This window comes from Haliotis rufescens, unplaced genomic scaffold (assembly GCF_023055435.1).
Source record: "Haliotis rufescens isolate VD_foot unplaced genomic scaffold, xgHalRufe1.0.p SCAF_32, whole genome shotgun sequence".
Taxonomy (NCBI): Eukaryota; Metazoa; Mollusca; class Gastropoda; order Lepetellida; family Haliotidae; genus Haliotis; species Haliotis rufescens.
The window spans coordinates 3,499,044-3,525,437 of NW_025964024.1; the positions used below are offsets into that span (position 1 = coordinate 3,499,044).

Here is a 26,394-nt window from a genome sequence, read left to right on the forward strand (position 1 = left end):
CTGACAAATGTGTAGTCCACACAGTGTGTGTGTTCACAGTGACAGCCATGCTACAAGTCAGGGACACCGGTTTATCCCCAAGCCAAGAAAACTCCTCTACTTCTATCCTATTCCTCTGTGTAAGGACTCTTTTACGTGTACCCTGACACGACCTTTGCTGAAAACACACAGCGTAACAGCAGTTACCTACACAGAATTATTGATCCGGCAATGTAGTAAGCTTTAACCATATGATAAGATAGAAGTCATTAATGGCAACTGTCTCCATCCCTACTCCCCATGTAGCATTGATTAACTTTCATTCAACTTCTGAAAACTCAAATACTCATGACAAAATAATTGTGCTAAAAATATTTATCAAAACCAAATATTCACAACAGCATTAGCACATTTGATTGGATCAGAATAGATTTTGATTCGGTTGGAATCGACCAAAAATGAATCGATTTCTTATTTTGATTTATCTCATTTTAAAATCAATTAGTCAATTCAATAAAAACCTCTCCAAAAACTTTGATAAATAAAAAAAATAATTCATTTACTACTTCAGTTATTTTTTTGGACAAGTTTCATGGACAAATAACTGAAATATAGTCACATTATGCCAATATTGCTATGTCGAACATTTCACCACCAAGCACATAGAATAGTTACACAAACAACAACAACATCCTTGTATGTGTCTTTTAAAGACACCATGGAATTACACCACACACAACCACATATCATCATGTAGCACATCTTCCTGAGGCAAGGGAGTTACTTGACTTTAAAAGTCCAGTTTCCACCCTTGCCAAACTAGGCTGGAATTATGAAGTAATATTTTGGCAATGCATAGTCCAATCAAAACCGCATAACGAAATCAACTTTCGGTTCGTAAACTGCTGTGCAGATTTCAGTCAATTACAGGACATGCAAAGCATGTGTACAGAATATTATCTTATTCGTTCATGTTTTTGATCAAGGTGATTATGTGATTTGATGCACTTCGCGAAGTAAGACCTGTCTTATTACAATACAGATCTTGATTATTGATCAGATTATCTTCACTTGGCTCCGCCGTTTTGTTTAAAGCAAATGCAAGTGATATGAGAGCTGGAATCTGATTGGTCAATGGGAGGAACATAGAAAGGATAACTCATAATAGCCACTGGTGGCGCTAAGATCGGGTCCAGATATTCCAGCTAGGACAGAAATAGGACTTTTACAGTCAGTTAACTCCCTTGCCTCAGGAAGATGCATATATCATTGTATATAATCAGCATATAAACGCAGTTAAGTAATACATGAACACAGGTAAGTACTCGTAAAATAATGGAATGTAACATAAACCATATAAAAATAACTTTCTATGTCACCACCTTTAAAAGCTATATATCCTGATAAGTAGAGATATACAGATTATTATTATGATGTTAATACCCATATATATACCCTTGACAATGAGTCAACAATAATAGGTTTAACTCAGGTGGATACCACCCTGCTCTGTGCACCCACTGGAGTCCATACATTAATTATAGACAACGTGTTCCCCCGCTCTTGGCGGTAACACAAACAGTTGATGAATGACAGTTTTGTGTAGTGGCAGATATATAAATATATTGGCAGAAATGTCATTACAATTGTTTTGAATCACTGTATATTTTATACTGAAGATGTTTATCTTGTTTGGTTGTCATTTCAGAAGTATGCTATGCATATTTTTTCTTTAATTGATGTCACCTAACTTTTTTACAAACTGATTTATTCAACACACAGCTACCTGGTTGCTTTGTGCTGACATTACATGTTTGAAAATTACCTACCTTCGTTATTCAGTCATGCTAATACTTACAGGGGATGTTTGCACAACTTAAATTAACCAATACCATCTTTTTATCATACACAATGTTAACAGGACATTTTGGCATTATTCAACAATATGACTAAAATACATAACAAATATAATTGACCAATAAACCTAACAGTACAATTTAAGCATACAAGAGTTATGTCCCCTGATACATATGATTTGATGCAAAAACATTTAGTTGGAATGTCAACATAAAACTTTTATCCTAACAAAAGTGACAGCAAATCTTTACAGATTGACACAGTCTTGCCATCCTGAGATGTTTCGGTTGGTTAAGGATTAAGACGCATGATGCAGATGGTGGTAACTAGAGCAGGCCGTCCCCCATGGTGCAGTCCGTGCGCATCTTCCCATCGCTGCACACGCACACATACCTGGCGTCATCAGTCTCCATGGTGACACAGGTAGTACCCCGGGGACAGGGGCTATTCCTGCAAGGGTTTGTGGGACGCGAACATCCTGGTTCTGAATAGACAAAGAGATACAGTCACAATGGATAAGCATTACAACACATAACTTTTTGTTTTTAACAAACATGAAATACTAATATCCCCCGCCAATACAACATATCCAGTTGTGTGCAAGCCAAGAAATATTGTAAGGTTTTTAAGATCTGCTCCGGAAACGAGCACTACCTCCATTTTCAGTCTAAGTCAAAGTTGTTGCTATGGAAACTCGAAAAAAAATAAAATAATTAAATCCCAAACTATCAAAAGGCACTAGTCTACCAATAGACCTATCTATGTGCCAAATTTGATTCATAAATATTGAATGGTTTTCAAGATCAGCTCCGATCTGATCTGATGTGACATAAATTTACAGCAGGAAGACTACTATGAATCCAAAGTTCTTATTTGATTGGCAATGATAGAAACATCATCCAATAAAATGATAAAACAGAAAGGACTGTTTTGGGTTATCCAAGCAATTCAGTTATACTAGACGTTAAATGTCTAAATATATCACACATTATTGAACCCAGATAACTTATAATTAGTCACTTGGTTGCAAACACAGGTCAGCACTTGTATGTTAGCTGGTTAAACATGGCATATTGTTTTCCTTTTTGCCTCATCCAAGCCAAAATGAACCCACACATTCAACCTTTTATCCTTTCCTGCAATAACGATGAATGTTAGCATTCCATTTACACATGACTACAATATAGCGAAGAAAATTAGAGTGATCTCCCCTTAACAAGTCCTCAAGTCCTCAATAAAGGACTCAATTTTCAATTTGTTTTATTCAATATGTATAAGCCACAGGCCTTTGTGTACAGAACATAATAATACAGACAAGCTGTTAAACATTGGATAATATGTTTCTTTCAACATGAGCTTTAAAAATGTATTTAGCTGAATTAACTTCAAGTCTTGCTGAAGCCCCATACCAGGTCAAAGCCTGACCATTACTGACAAGATCAGGGGTAGAATAGGTCTTCAGCAACCCATGTTTGCCGTAAAAGGCGACTATGCTTGTCGTAACAGGCGACTAACAGGATCAGGTGGTCAGGCTCGCTGACTTGGTTGATGCATGTCATCATATCCAAATGGTGTGGATCGATGCTCATGATATCAATCACTGGATTGTCTGGTCCAGACTTACAGACCGCCGTCATCTAGCTGGAATATTGCTGAGTGCAGCTTTAAACAACAAACCAAACCATTTCTGGTAATACAGTTCCACTATTGTCGACATGTCACATAATGTCAACTTCTATCTGTACATATTCTTGACAGGATGTTACCGTCTCACCTGTGCATGCCGCATCAGAGACAGTGTAGACGACGACCTTTGACATCTGACCGAAGCCCTTCCTGTTCTGTGCCTGCACCTTCACGTAGTATCGCGTGTCGGGGGTCAGGTCCTTGATGACAACAGAGAGTCGGTCTCCCCCTACCTCCTCCATCACCCAGTCCCCCGTCTCTGCATCCTCTGTTGCTGTGTAGAACACCAGGTACCCTGCAGCAGCACAGTTACCATGGAAACACAATATTTAAACAACAGGGTATCATGTAGAACACCAGGTACTCCGCAGCAGCATAGTTGCCATGGTTACATAACATGAAACCTATGGGGCATTAAGTAGAACATCAGGTACCCTGCAGCAGAACAGTTGCTATGGTTACATAACATATAAACTATGGGGTATCATGTAGAACACCAGGTACCCTGCAGCAGCACAGTTACCATGGTAACAACATATAAACTATAGGGCATCATGTAGAACACAAGGTACCTTGCAGCTGCACATTGCCATGGTTACACAATATTTAAACAAAGTGGTGCAAAGTTATATTCTAATGACCTGTACGTTACGCCATGACCGAGTTATCTCCCTTTGTATTCCATACAATATCACTTCCGGTTTCTTTTGACGCCGAGGTATGTTGGTATCTTTGCATCCGTTACATTGTATGCTGAGTATGTATGCAGATCTTATGAGAGTTTTATGTAATTGTGTGACACTGTGGGGAAGTAAGGTTTGGGTAACTGTTGAGAGAGGGTGGCGGATTACAGAGGATTGAACCGATTGTGTGTCTGTGTGTAAGTTCTCATCAGCTGGGTCCATTGACTACAGTGCAGACTTACATAAGTCAAATAAATGTACAGATTGTTTCATCCTGTGTTCCCAGGTGTAATTTCTACAATGGCATCAAGTAGAAAGACCAGGTACCCTGCAGTATTACAGTTACCATGGAAACACATCATTTAACTTTAATGATAGAACACCAGGCAGCATCAATACTTGCGGTACAGCTGACCTACCTGTGATTAAACCATTCGTCTTGGCTGGAGGCTGCCAGGTGACGATTACAGTGCCGTGGTTGTTGTCGGAGACCGCTGTCATGGTAACGTCCTCCGGTGGACCACCAGGTACTACAACAGGATGTAAACATTGTCATGCGACGGTACAGACTGAGATTCCATATATATACCCACCGCCAAAAGAAACATGAACCATAGTAACATATAGAAAAATATGTACTTTAATGACAAAACTAACAATCAGTCATGTGTTACCACATGTGTTTATTCTTATTACCAAAATATTTATCTGCTAACCTAATATGACATCCTAATTTTTTATGCCGAAAAGTTTACGCTCCCTGGTATCCATGTCAAGTCAAAATGAAAACTTGACACTTTTAACCCTACATTGATAAGGGTCAAAGGGAGACTACTCTTCAAACCTTAGAGGCCAAACCTTGTTTAAAGTTTTAACTTTAATCTTTATCAAAGTCACGAACATGATCTAAAAACACATGAATGTCTTTGCACATCACAATTAATGATAGTAAAACACAAAACAATGCCAAATAACAAATTTCAGTACCAGAATTTCCATGTGAAATATGTGAGGTGGGTGTTGGAAAATCCAAGATGGCTATTACTGACGGTATACGGTCTCATATTAGGTCAGTATCCACCATCTTGGATTTTCACTGACGGTATACGGGCTCATGTTGGGTCTGTAATTCTGCTCTCTGATTGGTCAATCTCACTTTGAGGCATAATAAAAAGCTGTATTCTTTCAGTACTTTTCAGTAATTTAGCTTTAAATTGCTCCATCTTATGACCATGGAAAGTGTTATATTGTTATTGTCTGTGATCGACATTCCAATCTGGCGTAGTAGAGGAGTTGGCTCCCTCAACAAAGCACTACAGAATAAGCACACTTGAACTGACACACAATAGCTAACAGATCCTAGGGCAATATATGACGCAACTACCTGCTTCTTTTGTCTTGACTGCCAGCGTCATGCTCCAGGGGCTGCTGACGCCATATCGTATTGACATGACCGACATCTCATACTCCGTGTTGGCCTCCAGACCCATGATCACCACGAACGGGTCGTGAACAGTCAGGTTCTTAAAGTGGGCGTCCAGTGATGGCTTCACACTCTTATACCGAGCTATGTACACGACGTCCTTGTCTTTCGTTCCCTTCTTGTGTGTGTCTTTCCAGGTGAGAAGTGCTGATTCAGCAGTAATCTTCCGCGCCTTCAGACCTACTGGAGGCAATTTATTGTCTACGTCTCTTGTCTCTGGCGAGCAGATCACATCCCCTATAACAGACATAATTGGACATAAAACCTGCAAAGATCCTGGTAAGAACTGGGGCGGTATTCATAAACATTCTTAGAGTGCTAAAGAGGTCTTAAGTCTGAGAAAGTTCTTAGTAATACCAAAAGTTACTCTTAAATCTAAGAATTTTCTTAAGTCATATTCATAAAAACTTTTAGCACAAAGAGTACTCCTAAAGTTAAGAGTACTCAAGAGGGCTTTTAATAACCTAAGAATTTTCTTAGCGAGTTAAGAGTATTCTTAAGAAAATTCTAAGAATGTTTATGAATACCGCGCCCTGGTCTTCAGCAACCCATGCTTGTCATAAAAGGCGACTAACATAGATCAGAGGGTCACTCTTACTGACTTGGTTGAAGCATGTCATCATATCCCAATTGCGTAGATCGATGCTAATGGTGTCAATCACTAGATTGTCTGGACCAGACTTGATTATTTACAGACTGACGTCACATAGTTTGAATATTGCAGAGTGTGACATTAAACAACAAACAACAAACTAAAACTTACATTTCATCAGTCTACTCAATCACCGTGTACTATTATCATAAGACATCTATTCACCCCTAGACACCCACCATGTGATGCACTTATGACACTGTATGAGGAAGCATATGGTTAGTATCTAGCAATAATCCCAGCACTGTTGGGACATAATAATATGGTATGGTCTGAATTACCGGTGCCTGATGTCCTGATCATGGTCGAGCGTGACAGGGGTCCATACCCTTCCTTGTTGCGAGCCTGCATCTTGAAGAAATACTTGGTGCAGGGTGTGAGGTCAGCGATGGTGGTGGACAGTGTGTGACCCACCATGCCCTCCAACACCCACTCCCGCTCCGGCTTCGTATCGTCCGTGGAGTAGTAGATGAGGTAGCCTGCAATGGTGCAACATTACGTGAGACAACATCTACAATATCCTTTGCAGAGTTGTTTCCCTTAGTATCACCAGGATCCGCTGCTCAAGTGTTTGAATCCCAGATTTGCCGTTCCAATGAATGCTTTTTGCTTTCACCACAGTACAATACATCAATGACACATCACTTTGTTTTCCTCCGTTAAGTGACATAACATCTAGCGGACTTCATGACAACTGAAAACTCTTGAAAGCAGCATCTAAGGAATCATTATTTAAAATGTTGCAGCTGGATGTTTATACTGCAACTTTCCATTGAAATTAATGGTGTGTTTCCAAATACATGATTTTACTATTACAGTAAGCTGATAATACTTATATCAAACAGTTTGTATCAGTAAGAATATTACGCTGCAAGGTCTTGCACAACCCCTTGTAACCAAGTTTACCTGTGATGATGCCGTTAGGTATGATTGGAGGCTGCCAGCTGATCAGAGCGGTGTCCCCTTTGTCATCTCCTGCTGTCACGGTGACGTCTGCTGGCGCCGTACCCGGAGCTGGAGACAAAACAGACAACTGGAGTACAATCTATGGAATGGATGCGGATAATATTTGAACATTCATCAGTGAAAACATCCACCCTTTGACAATGAACAGTAAATGATATTAACGCGACTTCTCGGAAAAACAAAAAAGGCTCTCTTAGCCTTGCAACCTGTAAGTCAGGTCATGCTTATGCCTTTTTAACACCTGATCTCATCACTGAGTTTAGTTATCCATTGATTTAATTTTCAGTGCTAATTTGCCTTTTAAGCCCAAAGGGAATCAGTTTCGTCAGTTAATCAAGACTTGATAGATATTTTCATGAACCAAAATTTGTCACTTTTTACCTGCTGCTGAGGTGGTGAAAGCAACAATGTTTGAGAATGGTCCATAACCCTTCCTGTTTCGAGCCTGCACCTTGAAGTAATACGTCTGCTCCGGCTTGACGCTGTTCAAGCGGGTGGACAGATCCTCGCCACCCACCTGCATGGCCGTCCATTCGTCATTGTCCCGTGTTTTATTCGTGGTGTACAGAACGGCATACCCTGGGATGATCATATGAAGCATGTGTTAACAGTTTGGATCTAATATTACATGGTGACGTATTTTCTGACTCAGGGGGGTGTTAGTATCCCCAGTAATGTTAAATGTAGATTTTTACTGATCATCTCACTTTATGCATTTGTAATAAGAATTGTTATCATGGTGACATGCAACGGAAGTGTCATAAACGGTTGTGATTTCGTTTGTCTGCCATTCCGTTCTGGTTCATACTTTTTTTTTATGTAACCAGTGCTGTCCGTGTGCGTGTGTTGACAAACTGCCATGCCTTGCCTATGACTATGAGGATGAACAAACTGCCATTAAATGGTCTGAATAACTGCCGAGGACTTTTTCGTCTTCTTTTCAGGAAGTAACTGTGTGGTTTCCTTTCATAACAAAGGCAAAAATAACATCCTACTACATTCTGGTAATGCTTTACAAACTAGACAGTAGTCCGAGGTAGATGGACAAACCTGTGATGACGCCATTAGCCCTTGTCGGGGGTTGCCAGTTGATAGCGATGGAGTCCGGTCTGTCGCTAAGAACAGTCAGGTCCGTGGGTGGCGTGGTGGGTGCTGCAACAGAATTTAGCCTCCACAGGAAATATATATTGCTTGGGTGAAACTGATCAATATCTCCTAAGGGAAATTGCTACAAAGGAATTGCAGACCATTGTGATGTCATCAGTTACCATGATGTCATAGTCACATGACAGCACTAATCTCTCTGCTACTGAAGCTGTACTATGTAAACTGGTTGTTATGGTTTACAAACAGAAAATGTTGGGAGAGTCATTTTGGATGATGAACAAGATCTTCCTGAGCCTTGTGATATCAAATATATTAACACTCATCGATGAGAGTTTATGGGGCAAGCCTCAGAGTTGACATTAAAGACACTCGGGTGAGATTCTCAATGCAGCCGGGGTCACAGGTGGCCCAGTCATCCTTTGGGCATGCCAGAAACCTATGATTGTGGGTTCAAATCCTGGTTCGCCACGATTATGTTTCTAGGTTTGTCAGCACCATACCCGTGCTCGTGGGTTTCACTGAAGTGGTAAACGTCTAAGACCTGCATCACTTTGGGCTTTCCTCCCACATTAAGCTGACACGCAGCGATATAACTGGAATACTGTTAAAAGCGGCGTTAAACCGAACTCACTCACTCACTCAATACAGCCAACAACTGACAACGGTGTACCGAGCAGACAGAGACAAGCATGGCAAGGACTCTAGCACAAGATACAATCTCATTAAAAATCAGATCTTATAGTTCTCGCTACCGCTACACAAAGAAAGGGAAAGTCACAATCGAAATTGGTTTTCTTATCCTGCAACCTTGAAAACATTAACACGGGGTATTCCAAACAACACTTACCGGCTGTACGTCTATCTCTCACTTCAATGGGATACAGATTTGAAACGGAGGAGACCTTCCATCTCCCCATGGGAAGTACGGCCATACAACATCATCCATCTATTTGACATTCCAGAATCAGGTCAGTTTTCAAATTTTGAGTCAATATTTTTCAAAGCGTTTCCGGGATTGTCACCAGTTTGTAACAAGTGTCGTAAAGTTCGAGAAAGTTGCTTTCTGATTGGCTAACGTTGACTTCTTGTTAGTCATTTCATTGGTCAGTCAATGATTGCGAAAGGTCGTTCTGACCCATAATGGGATGTCCTCAGATCTTTGTTTAGCGGCAGCGAGAACTTAGATCTGTTTTTTTATGAGATTGCTGCTTTGCAGGCTATTCTTGTTTTCTCTGTTATCAGGTCCAGTTATGAAGGGACTTTAATGTTTAGTTTTTAGCGAGAACTAAGATCTGATTTTAATGAGACTGGATCAAGAAAGTTACTTCATGTCAGGGATCTATCTACATCTGTTCAGAGGCAGATATTCAGCCTCATGTCTGAAGCAAATGTCAGCAACAATTCCCGAATTGGAATAGCAAATGTCCCCCCTATTGTGAATCATTACCTTGTAGAGTTGACTTTCGATTAGAACAGGACCAATATAGAGGGAGTGACATTTATGCTCAGTTTAACATTACTGCATTGAATGCCATGTTAACATGGGTAAACTAACTCTGAATTTTTAAAAAATGAGGCCAATGACAGATTGGAATCCAAGATTCCCTGCATGAATCCTCACGTGTGCGTGCCATGTCCTGGTATTTAGTGTTGGTAAACTACAGTCCTGGAAGCTTAATACAAGCTACATGTATTTACTTCGTACAGAAATCGTTCTCTTTTTTAGCATGTTTGCAGTGGCTGGAGATCATACCTATTGCATTTAATCAATTATTATCTAAAAGTTGTCCTTTGATATTTGTAGTTGTATATTCTTATTTGTCTATGCCATCAAAGAGTAAACAAAAATAGCTTGGCAATGTTTATATTTCATTTTCTGATAATGACTCCATAAATAATGAAATATTTAAAATATTTTGCCTATGAGCTACACCTACAGTGAGTGAGTATTGTTTTATGCCACTTAGCAATATTCCAGCAATATCACGGTGAGGAACACCTACACCTACACCTACACCTACACCTACAGCTACAGCTACACCTACACCTACACCTACAGCCATACCTGATGCGTGAGTCCTGACCAGAGACGACATGCTCCATGTGGAGTATTCTCTTCCGTCCATGACCCGAACTGACACCTCGTAGTCCGTGAAGGGCTGGAGGCCATGTATCTGTACGCTGGTGTGCGAGGTGTTCATGTACTGGTACTCATCCTGCTTGTGACTGTAGCGCACCTTATACAAGTAGTTGTCGGGAAGCTGTACCCCGGCCTTCTGGTTGACGTCGCTCCACGCCACAACGATGGAGGACTCGGACTGGGCACTGCCCTGCAGCCCCACTGGTGGAGTGAGTACGCTGTTACGGCTCCATGCTAGAGTGAACACAGTGACAGTGAGATATGCATTGTGAGTGAGTGAGTGAGTGAGTGAGTGAGTGAGTGAGTGAGTGAGTGAGGCAATTAGTATAAGATGGGTGAGTCAATAGTATGGCTGCATCATCAACTTAGTTTGTACATATTTTATTCACACAAAAAAGGTTTCACTTCATCAACTGAAGACATTTGTACATATCTATGGAAAATATAATTTATTATTCATTTTCATGACAAACCAGGATGCTTAGCAAAGGACAACGAGATCATATTTAAACATAATTAAAATTTGGTTCTAAAACATCAGTATGTGTTTTCGTGAGACCAACCTTTCCATGATTAAATGTAACAAATTTTCAATCTACTTTTCACTGGTTCATATTAATTGTAATTATTTCACTATTGTGCCATTATTAACATCCAACACAATGAAAGGCTGCAATTTATGAGATACAGTTTTCCCAGGTCTATGACACAATTCTGCCTTATTTACATATATGTGTGTAACGTGTAAATGTTCATAAATGTCTGGCGCTCCTAGGGAGAAAAGGGTCCAGCATTTTGAGAGCTCATATTTCATTAGCTTTCATCTCAGATTGGTTGTAGTCCCGAAAAAACATACCGGCGTTTAGAAATCCAATGGATCATTATGGCGAGGGATATGAATCTTAGATTTATCCAGCATTGAAACATAACTTGAAGATTTAAAACTGAGTATGATAAACACAGATACTTCAGTAAGTGTTACCATGGTTACAGCACTGTTAGAAGGCAGTCTAGAAAAAATCAGATCTTAGTTCTCGCTACTGCTAAACAAAGATCTGAGGACATCCCATTACAGGTCACGTCAGACCGACCTTGCGTGAACTTTGACCGACCAATGGAATGACCAATCAGAAGGCAGCTTTCTCGTGCTTTACGGCACTAATTTCAAATTGGCGACTACGCTTCAAAACATTTTGACAAATTCTCAATTACAAATTTGAAACCTGAACAAAAGGACATTCTGGAATGGCTTATAGATGGTCTAGATTGTATGGATTCAGTCGTTAAACCCGTAACTATCTTTCGGAATACCCCGTGTAAAAGTTTTCGAGGTTGCATGATTAGAAATCACATTCCGACTGTCACTTTCATGATCTGGTAAGCGACGCTCTGATTGGTCGGATGAAAGGTTTGTTCTGATGTGACGACTAATGGGATGTTTTCAGATTTTTGTTTAGGGGTAGCGAGAACTAAGGTCTGATTTTAATGAGACTGTAATGAGACCCACTTTTGAGTGTCTTGACTGCATCATAGAGAGGCTGTCCCACTCCAATCTTGTTGAAGCCCACCAGTTTCACCACATACTCCGTGTTTGGTTCTGAGGAGGACAAAGATGGCTGACATTAGAATATTTTATTATATTATATATTTATATACCGCATCTATCCAGGTACTAGTATCTGCTCAAATGTTATATTTGTACCCCGACCAGTGGATCCATTTGCATTCAAATTATCATTAACTCCCTGGGGAGTATACAACCCAGGCTGCCTAGTGCAGAGTTTACAGTTTCACATACTTGTATTTTTACATTTAAAAATGTTCTCTTTACAAGGTTTTTGCAGTGCCAAGAAACTACATACATCGAGCACAAGGTTGATCACGGATGAAGGTAGGGATGGGACGAGTCCAAATTTACTACCGGGTACCCAACCCCTATTAACCAACCCTACCCGGGTACCTACTGAAGGTCTCAAGAGTTCGGAACAAAGTGTCTGATTGGGAAATGTTTTACCACAGCCCTGGCCAAAACTATTTAAACGATCTGATCATCACTGAAGATATACAGTGAAGTTGACTGAAGTTGAAGCTTCATCTTTACTCAAACATATACAAGTCAAAGGAGTCTGTGCATCGACAGAAAGAATTGCGAACATTAGCGACTTGTAGTGTAACCACTGAGCTATTGTGAGTTTTTGTCATTAAACAATATATCACATGACTAACCTCGGATCCGTTTAGTAAAGTGGGTACCCGGGTCCTACTCAGAACCCTGTGACCCGAGTACTCGAGTTACCCGTCCCAACCCTAGTTAAAGGGCTACCAGTTTCAATTTGTTCTATGTTCTGAATATTGCTTTTGGTTTTGATCGAATCCATAAACCTGAAAGATTACAAAAATGTCATCAAAATGGCTGCATGAGCCCAGAAGGTGCTGTTCACCTAGTTGATGCATGGTGTACGACATCTGGTGCTTGTCCACCACTGTGCTGTGTGTGTCCGGGATGCCCTTCCCGTAGCTGAGGATGTAGCCGTCGACGAGGTCACTGGCCGGAGGCGGAGCCCAGTCCACCACCACGCTGTTGCTGCTCGGCCTCAGACGCAGATGAGTAGGCCGGGACGGAGCACTGTAGACTTTGTCTGAAATGGATACAAAAACTCAAACTAACTGGAAATAAATAAAACTTCAAATTTTCTAATAATACTACCAGGTACCCATGAATTGCTGGGTGATCAGAGACTCATCTTAAACAAAGACACGTGCCTAAGGAGACAACACATGTGCTACATGTGCTTCAGTGTGGGCCCTAGAAACTCTCAGGAGTCAAGCTGCCGAACGCGGTGACTCATCCAACAATTCTCCGAGACCGACGCTGCTTAACTTATGCACAGGATCACGTGTCACCAGACTTTCGCCTACATCCCCCTGCACTGACATGACATGCAGTGTAAACATACTGTGTGTCCTGATGGTGTCCGAGGGAGGGCTGGCCTGGCTGATGCCGATCTCGTTCTCGGCCCGAACCTGGAACATGTACGATGTCCCTGGCTGCAGATTCTGTACAGTGTACGAGTTCTGTGTGATTTCCTTTGATGCCGTCACCCAGACCTGAACAGTCAACAATATGGCTAAAAAAATAAACAAAGCTTCAACCATGACAACACAAACAAAAATCAAATAATAAACAAATCTACAACCATGACAACACAAACAAACACCAATAAGATACACTGTACACTGATAAATGAAATCTTAACTGAAAATGTACATAATATTTCATAAGAGTATATATAAGACAGCTAAGCGACCAATTGCTAAGAACAATGAAGAACAAAGTGTGGTTAATTTCACGATAATACATTGTTCTATCATGACGTCATGCGCTTGCAAATTGGACAATGTTATTTTTGAGAGGGAAGTGTCCAGTGAGTTGTTCCCCATTGATGTTGTTGGTCCCTGTAAGTGTACATGAGATGTGAAAGTTGTATTGTATCACCTGTAGCATGTGAACAAAAGCTGTAAGTCTCAAGACTTAGGACTTCATCGTAACCCACAGGACAGATATCTATAATTCCTTGTTATTTTCTATTGGGCTAAAAAACAATAATAGTCTTGGTTCTCAGGCACTGCCCGCATCATCATAAAGTTGGCCGCACGTTTCCTTTTTATTTCCATTTTTTTTTAAAACAAAAAATCCTTTAATATTCCAAGTCCAACAGAGAAGTCAAATGCTGTATTCCAGTATTTTACTCATCAAGGACTACATTTTATATGTAGGGAGGCCCTTTCCCAGGTTGATTGTACACAACAGTTTATTTGGTTACATGCTAGTTTGAACAAACAAAAGCAACAAAAAACACACCAACCGCCTGCACTACATATTCAAAGCCATTGCCTGAGAACCAATTCTTTTATTTGTATAAGCCCTAGCAGGCAGAGCCTGAAGTACCATCACAGAGAGGCTCTAGGCACACAATCAGTGACTTCCAGTGTTACAAGGGGCACCGTAATTCACACACCAGAAACCTATGATCGTTGGTTCAAATCCTAGTTCACAAAGATCATGTTTCTAGGTTTGTCAGCACCATACCCGTGCTCGTTGGTTTTCACCAAAGTGGAAAACATCTAAGACCTGTATCACTTCAGGCTTTCCTCCCACATTAAGGACCCCTGAAGATCCGGGGTAGAATAGGTCTTCAGCAACCTATGCTTGCCTTAATAGGCGACTTTTCTTGTCGTAAAAGGCGACTAAAGGGATCAGGTGGTCTGGCTCGTTGACTTTGTTGATGCGTGTCATGGTATCCCAATTGCGTGGATCGATGCTCATGATGTCAATCCCTGGGTTGTCTGGTCCAGACTCGATTATTTACAGACCGCCGTCATATAGCTGGAATATTGCTAAGTGCTGCGTAAAACAACAAACAATCAACAATCCCTCATTAAGCTGACACGCCGTGACATAACTGGAATACTGTTCAAAGCAGCATTTAACCCAACTCACTCCAGTGTCACAACATTTCTATAATGCATTGAGACACACTGATAACCGATATGCAACCATAGATGTTATGAATGATCAAGTTATTAAAAAGTATTTCAAAATGACCCAAATATTCTGCCCAACAGATGACATATAAGTTTGTCAGCTTCTAAACTTTAACATTTGTTGGGCACAGGTAGCCATGTCATCTAAGGTGACACAGTTCGCTGTGCAGACATCTAACATAATTGTCATACTTTGACTCACACAAAGTCATATTTGGTGTTGCTTGACTATTATATTTCTAAATATTGTTTGGCGACCAAAATGGCAGGACTGTAGGGAAGGTACAAACTGATTCATCCATTGGTTCCCCAGTACAAAATATCTGGCAGCATGCCAAATAGCTACAAGATATTAGAACATATTATTCCTGATACAATAATAGTTTCAGAAACAAATTCTCACGATAGTTGCATCAAAATTTGTTTTAGTCATATTGATATTTTTAACTGAATCACAAATAGATCTGGGAGAAAAATGTGTGTTATGCTGAATTCCGGCGTGTTTTAGGACACAAATACACACAATATTGTCACAGTGATGTTTTGGCATAGAATTAATTGTTAACTCCTGTTTGTTCATCTGAAGATACAATGTAGTTCTTCACTATGCACAGTATACAAATTAACAAGTTGTCCCTAAACTAGTACCCAAGAATGGGGTGAGGTGAAATTGGGTTTACGTCGCGTCCAAGATTATTGCACTCATATAGCGACGTGCATGTATGTGTATGTGTTTGTGTAGCTGCTTGTACTAGTCCGGACTGATGCCGATTTATAGTGCTAGCTCACTCAGATACTATGCCGCAGTTTAACATGAATACCCCACTCAGACACAGTATACTGACTCCGAGCCGACTCAGTCCTTGTTTTAGCCCCTTAATGCCGAGCGCCAGACAGGGTAACAACAAGTACCATCTTTTAACGTCTTTTGGTATGACGCGGCCGGGGATCGAACCCCGGACCTTCCACTCTCCGGGCGGACGCTCTACCATTAGACCACGGAGGCGGTCCCCAAGAATGGGGGCTCCATGTGATACTTAGGTGTGCACTCTGTACAAGAAAACAAGAGTATGTTTCAAGGGTTGTCAGCACCATACCCGTCATCTTGGGTTCCACTGTAAACATCACTTCACTTCGCTGGCTTTTCTCACCCAATAAACTGGACTGTACATGTACACCGTGAAATAACTGAAATACTGTTCAAAGCTCAAACTCAACTCACTCACTCACTCACCTGCAGGATGAGGTCTGTACTTACATGCTTCTGGCCAGTGATGCTGAAGTACTCGATGATGTAGCCGAGGAGTTTGTCCTGCTGGGCCCGGGGTCCGGGCTGCCACGTCATCTTCACACTGGTGTCTGTGACGTCAGACTCCATCACCTGCGGCTGTGACGGCGGCTCCGGCAGCCTCAGACTGAACACAGACTCCGTGGAGTCATTCAGTGTTGCCTCTAAACAACAGAAACATGTGTCAATGAACTGCTACTTAAAAAGTTGGGGTGTTTTTAGTAGGAACTCGTATTAATGAACACTTTTAATGGCTTGAAATGTTCCATATCGAAAAAATCTAATGTCATATTTAAAGTCAAATTATCACCGATCTTCAGAGGTGTTGCCCCGAATCAGGCTAAGAGTTCCACGGCAAATGATTTGTCATTATCATTATCATTATGATCATATATCCAACAAATAAATCCTACAAATGATGGTCAAGTATCAATCTGGCCCAAATGAAACCCTTTTACACAGCAGTCATGTTCAGTAATATCACATTTATGTATATTTGTGCTTAAGGAGTAAAGTACAGTTTATAAGGGCGACATGCAATCATGTAGTGCATTGGAACATGATCTCCGTGATGTTCCCCCTTCTACCTAAGTTCCAACTGATCATTTGGCACTTATCCACGTTACATCATGTGGAATATATCACCCCCATAAGTTCGTCACTAAATTTCGGTCATTCCAACCATATTGTAAGTTCCCATCAGCTTTCCTGTCGACCAGGACCTGGGTCATCAACAGGCTACCCGGTCACAGGTGGTTGCCTGTCATATTAAAAGCACCATCTACCCGGTTGCCGGCATGTGCTCTAGTCATGCTGTCCATCCGTCCAGCCAGGCTACCCTGGCAACCAGAGACAAGTAGTCGGGGTCTGAGATCCCTGCTTATGCAGTCTGGCGGGAAACAACGCAATGAGAATCCCCCTGCCAAACGTTTTAGATTTTTTAATAATAAATTGTTTCTGAACCTTATTATATTTTTTTGTTACCCTGCACTCAGCAATATTCCAGCTATATGACGGTTGTCTGTAAATAATCGAGTCTGGAACAGACAATCCAGTGTTTGACATCATGAGCATCGATTCACGCAATTGGGATACCATGACACGCATCAACAAAGTCAGCAAGCATGACCACCCGATCCTGTTAGTCGCCTGCTATGACAAGCATGGGTTGCTGATAACCTATAAAATAAGTGAATCTTTAGAGTACTCCATTAGGATAAATACCCCGGATCCATTTACCACTATAGTGTGATTTTAAGCCAGAATCAAATGACACAAAGATAAAAAATAATATGAAATATGACAATAAGTTAGATGACAATGGTGACGTCACTTCCGAAACACAGCTATGGTGGATAACAGCTCCAGGGTTTTGATCAAAGTAGAATGTTATTTATCATCCAAAACTGGCTCCCACAGGAGATATGGCTTGGGTAAGATCAAGCGATATCTATACTGTAGATATCGCTGCAATGAAATTGCATCACAATGCTTTGCAGACCATTGTGACGTCATTGGTTACCATGACGTCACAATCAAATGACATCGCTAATGGCTCTGCTACTGAAGCTGTTAGCAGTATAGTTTTTACACTTAAGACACTGCTTATTACTTTCTACAAACTGAAAAAGTTGGAAGAATGATGTTGGATGATAAATAAAATCTCACCCTCGTGTCTTTTAATATCAAATATATCAACACTCGTTGATAAAAGTGGAAAAAAATCTTCGGCAAGCCTCAGAGTTTTCCCACTTTTATGAACTCATGTTGATATATTTGATATCAAAAGACACGAGGGTGAGATTCTCTATATAGTGCACAGGACAATGGAGGTTGACCGGATGCAGGACATCACCTACCTGATATGGGCAAGCCATTAGATTTGGAGCCAAACTTGTTTGTTGGTAAGCATTTCTTCATCACCATTTTCACATTCTGACACTCCGATCTGTCCCCTTTCTTCAAGGTCAAGGACCTTGTCTTGACCTGTGTCAAGGAGTCACACTCGGACCATGGACCTTTCTTGTACCTACAGTCCACTGGACGTAATGAAAACATGGGGACAGTTGTTAACATTGCCACTAAGAACAAGTAAATGTTCGTCCAGTTACAGAGATAAACAAAATTTCAAAACAGAGAGAACATTAATGCATTGATATTAGTGAGATTTTAACAATCACAGTTTTACAAGACAAGTAAGATCAGAATCAACCATCCTCAACAATCAAGGGTATGATATCTTTGTTCCATTATCAGAATATGATGAATACCCTTGACACCTAACTTACTTTTGAGTTTGGTTCAGATGAAAAACTGCTAAATATAGCCAACAAAACAAATTACACTGTACTTTCACATTTGTGACAAGTGGTGATATCACCAGAACAACAATTTCCGACATGGGTACCATGTGTGAGGCCATTTCTGGCTCTCTCCGCTGTGATATTGTTGGAATATTGCCAAAAACGGCAAGGAACCAAACTCACTCACTCACTTACACTGAGGGCTTGACGCTGCCATTTTGAACTCACAAGAGTCATATTGATTGGTTAAGGATTTAAAGCTCATAAGTCTAAGCAGTTCTGTTGGTGATAAGAGTTGGACATGGTGACCTCTAGGGCTGGGACGGGTAACTGGGGTACTCGGGTCGGGTGGGTACTGAGTAGGACCCGGGTAGTCCTGTGGGACTGTCACGTGATATATTGTTTAATGACAAAAAATATCTAAAACTCTATGGTTACAATACAAGTCACTAATGTTCCCATTTCTTTCTGACAATGCACCCATTCCTTCTGACTTTTATATGTTTGAATAATGATTAAACTCCATGCAGTAAACTTGCATGACCAGATCATTTTACACATGTATCTAAATACATTTTGCCAGGGCTACGGTCAAACTTTTCCAAATCGGACAGTTTGTACCTATCTCTAAATATCTACAACGGGTACACGGGCAGGGTCGAGTAATAGGGTGGAGGGTACCCGGGTAGTAAATTTGGACTCGTCCCAGCCCTAGTGACCTCACTTCCGAAATAAAGTTCTCATGGCAAATAGACCAAGGGTGTTTATCATAAAACAGATATAATACAGTGGGAATTCCAGGAAGGAATAGGTGTCATGCCAATAAACCACTTTTTAGTGCTTCAGTAAAATCAGTGGGATTATGCAACATTGTTTTCATTTTTTTATTCCCATGTCAACATGTTCAGGGTGGTATACTGAATGAAATGAGACAAAACACATCTTACAATGGTGCTGATGTAGCCGCCATAAAATTTCCGAGTCCCGTGATGGGATTCGAACCACAGACCTTCTGATCCGAGGTCAGACACCTTGTCCACATGACCAAAGAGATTAACCCCGTCAGCAAGCTGATAAGGTAAGGATGTCATCTGTGGGATGACTCCACGTCCTGCTACACTGACATTAGAGTTACCCCCCTTGTCACTGAACAAATTTGAGGAAATCAACAAATCAGACATGACACACTGAATGGAAAATGCCACGAGAAAGAAAAAAGCAACTCAGTTTCTTAGTAATGAATACCTGGAGCTAATTCTGCCCTGAAAGCAGAGAGCCAACAGGAAACACTAACCATTCTTTTTGGAGGGTGTTTTACATTGACGAAACTTCCTTTTCTCTGTTGGGCAAGTTTCTGGCTGTCCAGCCCGGAGTTTGAACAACTTCACTCTGGTGTTGTCTGCCTTGTTGCAGGACCCCCAGCCCGCAAACCGGTACTTGCACTCTACACACAAACATACACGCACAGTTACACAGTGAAACCTCAGGAACTCTAACATACAATACAAATGCTGTGTTAGCCAAGGCAAGGGAGTTAACTGACCAAAAAGGTCCAGTTTCCACCCTTGCAGAATTATGAAATCGACATCTGGTTCAAAATCTGTCGTGCAAATTCAGTCGATTGCATAATTTCCAAAGAATGGGAACAGACAACATAGCATCAGCAGGTATTTTCCAAATCTTTTCATGTTTTTTTTAATCAAGGTGTGCTTACATGATTTGATGCTCTTCTCAAAGTAAGAACCGTTGCTTATACAATATAAATCTTGACTATCGATCAGATCATTTTCAATGGGCAACGTCATTTTATTTGAAGCAAACGTAAGTGATATGAGAGGTGGAATCTGATTGGTCAATAGGAGGGACACAACTAGTAATAGCCACTGGTCGGCACTACCATCGAGCCCAGAAATTCCAGCCTAGTTCGGCAAGGGTGGAAACTGCACTTATACAGGAAGGGCATGCAGTGTGTTTGCATCACACCATAGTGTCAGTATCGTGCTGACGATGAACTTCCTGTCTGGACATCAAGCAACTTATCCTTCTACAATACATTGAGAAAATGGAGTTCAAAGTAACATCGTGAACATGATAAGTAACTGTAGTTGAAAACAGTTGATGCTAGTACCTAGCAAGTGATCAAAAACTGGGTAGGACATGATTAGTTAGCTATTATCATATATTCAGGAGCTATTATTATATATACACCGGTTATCATTATATGTACACAAGCTATTATTATACCCCGCCATGAAGTGGAAGGGCGAAATAGGAATAGGTGCTGTCCATCAATCCTTCTGTCACGTTTCGTTTCCAGAGCAGAACTCAAAAACCATGAGAGATATCTGAACCAAACTTGGCATATAGATAGGTGTAGTGGAGAACTGGTGCCTATTGATAGTTTGGGATTTTTGAAAAAAGACTTTTCAAGTTTCCATAGCAATGACTTGGACGTATTATATATACACAGAGATTAACAAAAACATAAAACATTGGTACCAAAACATTGCATTGACAGAATAAAGGGGCTGAACTCCATGTCTACTCTGTCTTATTGTTACCATGGTTACTACACTTTCAAAACTGCCACTATAATGTACTAACTGTAGTCATACAACAGTATCATTGTATCAGAAAAACAGATAAAAATTCCTGTTACCATGGATACTCGCAATCAGTTCATCCCCAGAAACAAATGCATACGTATTACTCACTCATGGAATTACAGGATTCTGTTATGTTCTTGGTCTGGGGACAGCTATCTCCACCTTTCTTGAGAGCCAGCGTCTTGACCTGAGTGTTGGTGGCAAGGTCACACACTCCAACATGGCCCTTCTTGTAATACTTGCAGTTCGGATACTTCTCAACTAGCAACAGTAGAATTAGATGTCATACAATATTATACTGTGGTTCATTTCCCAAATGCAATTAGTCAAACAAAACATCCCTCAATAACATCTCATCATCAAAGTGACTTTCTGCTGAAACATTTCACACATGTATTTGATATGTTGCAAACTGAATCACACATGTAACCAATATGTTGCAAACTGAGTCACACATGTAACTAATATGTTGCAAACTGTATCACACATGTAACTAATATGTTGCAAACTGTATCACCAGTGATCACACATGTAACTAACATTAATTAATCAGTGACTAAATGGTTTGTTTTTTACACTGCATGACGATAGTAACTCTTACCTGTGACAGCATGAATCTAGGAACTGAATCTAAAATGCACCCTCGTATTAAATGCTTTATATATTCTAAGAACGACAACTCTGCATTTGCAGCAATGGTTACTTTCAACTGCAAATATTGTCTCTTAACATGATTAATCTGCATGTTTTCTTTAGGTAAACAATTCTTATTATGTACTAATAAAGAAAGTAAACAGTTATGCTGCCAAACAAGCAGCTTCGGGGCTAAACATACCAAACTGCCATTTAACAGATGTTTGAGGTCTTTGGAGGACAATAAATATCAGATGGAGGATTGTTGCAGTGTCTGTTTGAAGATACAAGTAGCTCCAACTTCTTATTCTCAGAAGGATGTGTACATACTACAAGAATTACCTGTGAGTGGCAAGTTTCTGTTCTTCTTTCTCCCGACGACCTGGTCACTGTTGCCTAGCAGCACCATCAGTACAGCTATCAGGCTGACAGCCTGCATCATGGACGCTTGGTACGGCAATGTTTCTGAAACAATCACTCTGTATGTAGCTTGTGAAACACAATGTTTCTGAAACAATCACTCTGTATGTAGCTTGTGAAACACAATGTTTCTGAAACAATCACTCTGTATGTAGCTTGTGAAACACAATGTTTCTGAAACAATCACTCTGTATGTAGCTTGTGAAACACAAAGTTTCTGAAACAATCACACAGTATATAGCTTGTGAAACAATGTTTCTGAAACAATCACTCTGTATATAGCTTTTGAAACAATCACTCTGTATATAGCTTGTGAAACAATCACTCTGTTTATAGCTTGTGAAACACTTCGTTCTGAAACAATTACTTTGTGTATAGCTTGTGAAACACAATGTTTCTGAAACAATCACTCTGTATGTAGCTTGTGAAACACAAAGTTTCTGAAACAATCACACAGTATATAGCTTGTGAAACAATGTTTCTGAAACAATCACTCTGTATATAGCTTGTGAAACAATCACTCTGTATATAGCTTGTGAAACAATCACTCTGTTTATAGCTTGTGAAACACATCGTTCTGAAACAATTATTTGTGTATAGCTTGTGAAACACAATGTTTCTGAAACAATCACTCTGTATGTAGCTTGTGAAACACAAAGTTTCTGAAACAATCACACAGTATATAGCTTGTGAAACAATGTTTCTGAAACAATCACTCTGTATATAGCTTGTGAAACAATCACTCTGTATATAGCTTGTGAAACAATCACTCTGTTTATAGCTTGTGAAACACATCGTTCTGAAACAATTACTTTGTGTATAGCTTGTGAAACACAATGTTTCTGAAACAATCACTCTGTATATAGCTTGTGAAACAATCACTCTGTTTATAGCTTGTGAAACACATCATTCTGAAACAATCACTCTGTATATAGCTTGTGAAACAATCACTCTGTATATAGCTTGTGAAACAATCACTCTGTTTATAGCTTGTGAAACACATCGTTCTGAAACAATTACTTTGTGTATAGCTTGTGAAACACAATGTTTCTGAAACAATCACTCTGTATGTAGCTTGTGAAACAATCACTCTGTTTATAGCTTGTGAAACACATCGTTCTGAAACAATTACTTTGTGTATAGCTTGTGAAACACAATGTTTCTGAAACAATCACTCTGTATATAGCTTGTGAAACAATCACTCTGTTTATAGCTTGTAAAACGCGACGTTTCTGAAACAATCACACAGTATAGAGCTTGTAAAATGCAATGTTTCTGAAACAATCATTCTACATATAGCTCGTAAAACAAGGAAACTAGTCATGTTAATCAGTGGTCAGGTACAGGCAATCCAAACATTCAATCAAACTATTCAAGTTCAGTATTCTGGCAAATGTTTCATCACAATGTAAGAGTAAGACTAAAAACAGTGTGTTCTTTATTTTCAATACAGTGATCCCTCGCTACAACGCTACTGCTGGAGTCCAAATAATTGATGAGCATTATAGACAATGAGCGGTTTCTGTCGAGCCAGAATGGAACAACAAATAGATATGTATACAAATTACAAGTTAAAAAGATAGGATCTTATTTTGTAACTGACTTCATCTAAACAGACTTGTCACTAATAAACGACATCATTAAAATAAATCAACATCCAGGAAAACCTATTACCTGCTGTCTGGTGATTTAAACTTTATGTACAACACAGGACAGTTCTAACAAAAAACACTTGCCTTCCATGGACTCCCTTCTCAAAGATTACCATCAACCAAAATCACAAAAAAATCCTCATCTTATTCTTTTAGTAAAATTTTATGATTAATCCAAGGACTTGCTGGTTAGCCCTGGGTCTTAAATTGGGGTTCACACGTTTTGATGCCCTCATCTGTTTCATTTCTTTAACTTGGTTACATTTACCCACTACCCTGCTAGCAGTTGAAATGAAAGCTTTCAGGTATATCTATTGGTTTTTTGTTTGCTAAGGTTCACAAGACCATGACCATGACCATGTTTCCCCTTTCGCTACCCCCATCGTGATCTCCCATCTCACAGTAACTGTCCTAATCTAAGGCTTTCTCCTCATTGTCCAAGGCCCTCACATTGCTGCAACACTGACTTACAGGTAGTTGTTGGTTCCTTATGTATTGAATGGTATTCTTTTATCTAGTGATCAGCACCAATTATTTGCCGTTACACACTGTACACTGTTATGGATTTCCTCAAATTTCCTTGTATTAAGCATGTTAAGACATGAGTGAATGAGTGAGTTGTGTTTGACACCGCTTTTAACAGTATTCAAGTTATATCAAGCATGTAAGCTAAATGTGGGAGGAAAGCCCGAAGTAATGCAGGTCTTGGACGTTTACCACTGGTGGAACCCACGAGCACGGGTATGGTGCTGACAAACCTAGAAACATAATCAGGGCGAACCGGGATTCAAATCCACAATCACAGCGAATTGCAATGCCTTAGACGACTGGGTTACCCATGCCCCCGGTATTTATACATGAAATGAGTTGAAATAGCTAACAACCCTTACTCCAAACTAACACCAAAGATCAGTAAAGTGGTAGTGTACTCTAACAATCATGAAGGAGTGTTTGATCAGGGGTACCTAACCCAAATGATCGCAATGGGGTACTTGATGGGAAAGGGGATCCATGGGCTAAGGATAGAGTTGGGGTAACAACCCTAATCCTAATATAACTAACAACTAATGATCAAAGAGCCCCTGAAATTAGCTATGCAAGAAGGGGTCGTTAAAACTAAGAACCTGACTGTCATGCAAGATCAGTGAAGCCACGGCCACAGCTGGCAAACACACAAATAAATGCTACATAGCTGCGCCCGGTATATAGCAGTCATGCCATGTGTTTTCTGAAGTTATCTTTAAACATCTTTCCACGTGGGGAACAGAAAAGACAGATTCATTAAATGCATCTATATTTTAGCTTATGATTATGAAATAGTTAATAAGTCTTTTGTTTGCACTTTATAAAACTTAATATTTTTTATCAATAACACATGACACTGCCACTTTTTGTTTGGTTTAGAAAATTGAGATATTGTCACGTTTGCCATTTTTTTCATCATTATCCAATTTAACACAAACACAGAAAACGTTCTTTTAATCTTGGCGATAGGATAAATGGTGGATCATTCAATTGCGAAAGCTTCAATCCATATTGTGCAAATGTTGGACTAGATCACTGCTAATTTCTACGCACCTGGGTTATCTGACCATCTCAAGAGTTTGTTTACACTTCCGACTTCCGCATTACACAAGGGAAACAACTTTGTTCTTCACACATCAATACTTACCGCTAAAAAAGGGTTTGGACCATTCGCGCGATGCCATTACGTGTAAACATCCCGAAGCATCATACAACCGGGCTATAAAACACGATTACAAACGATTCGGGCGTCTAAGATTCTTTTGAAGATGAATGTAATGTTTAGAAAACGTGTTTGAGGAGAGAAACACTTTCAGGGGGAATATACAAATATATTCTCTTTCTGTTCCCCCTTGCCAGCAGCAACGACGTTTCAATGTTGATGTTATAGAGAATAACCTTCAAGGAACTACAAAGTAACTGTACCGAAAGAAATAATATTCAACATTATTTCACAGCTTTATATTTAAAAACTGTACCAAAAGTCACCGATTTTTGGGAAAACATCTAGTTAGTACTTGTACATAAAAAGTAATTCCTCTGTTGATAAATTATTAACGTTCATCTGCGTCTTGCTTCTATTGCTGTGAAATATTTTGAGTGTATTAAGATGTAATTATTTTTAAAAGGGGCGTGGCATTAACCAGACCCACTGCAATTCGTTAATATGCACTGAGAGTAGTCTAGTGGTTAAAGCGTTCGCTCGTCACGCCGAATACCCGGGCTCGATTCTCTATATGTGAAGCCCATTTTTGGTGTAACCCGCCGTCATAGTGCTGGAATATTGCTAAAAGCGGCGTAAAACCATACTCATTCACTGAGAGGAGAGGCAGAATGCCATGTATGTTCACATATAGAACTGGCTGACGC

The 26,394-nt window shown here is 40.1% G+C and overlaps 1 protein-coding gene across 1 annotated transcript; it reads right to left on the bottom strand.

Annotated features, from left to right (window-relative positions):
- Positions 1–1,176: 1,176 nt before the first annotated feature.
- Positions 1,177–25,655, bottom strand: LOC124116653 (neogenin-like). Its single transcript, XM_046478086.2, has 18 exons — positions 25,579–25,655; positions 22,271–22,393; positions 21,404–21,556; positions 19,984–20,133; positions 18,246–18,425; positions 16,357–16,550; positions 13,511–13,661; positions 12,995–13,192; positions 12,061–12,150; positions 10,479–10,787; positions 8,357–8,458; positions 7,688–7,885; positions 7,247–7,354; positions 6,622–6,819; positions 5,590–5,925; positions 4,625–4,735; positions 3,611–3,817; positions 1,177–2,320 (listed from the first exon to the last, which is right to left on the bottom strand). The coding sequence occupies exons 2-18, from the start codon at positions 22,368–22,370 to the stop codon at positions 2,163–2,165; spliced, it is 2,943 nt and encodes a 980-aa protein (XP_046334042.2). The 5' UTR covers positions 22,371–22,393; positions 25,579–25,655; the 3' UTR covers positions 1,177–2,162.
- Between the last annotated feature and the right edge of the window lie 739 nt (positions 25,656–26,394).

Bases quoted from the DNA above. Each gene is read 5' to 3' on its own strand.
- LOC124116653 (XM_046478086.2), bottom strand. From the start codon at position 22,370: ATGATGCAGGCTGTCAGCCTGATAGCTGTACTGATGGTGCTGCTAGGC. The intron at 18,426-19,983 runs GTTAGTGTTTCC...CATTACGTCCAG, and splicing joins AACACCCTCCAAAAAGAATG to TGGACTGTAGGTACAAGAAA. The intron at 7,886-8,356 runs GTTTGTCCATCT...TGATCATCCCAG, and splicing joins GGCTAATGGCGTCATCACAG to GGTATGCCGTTCTGTACACC.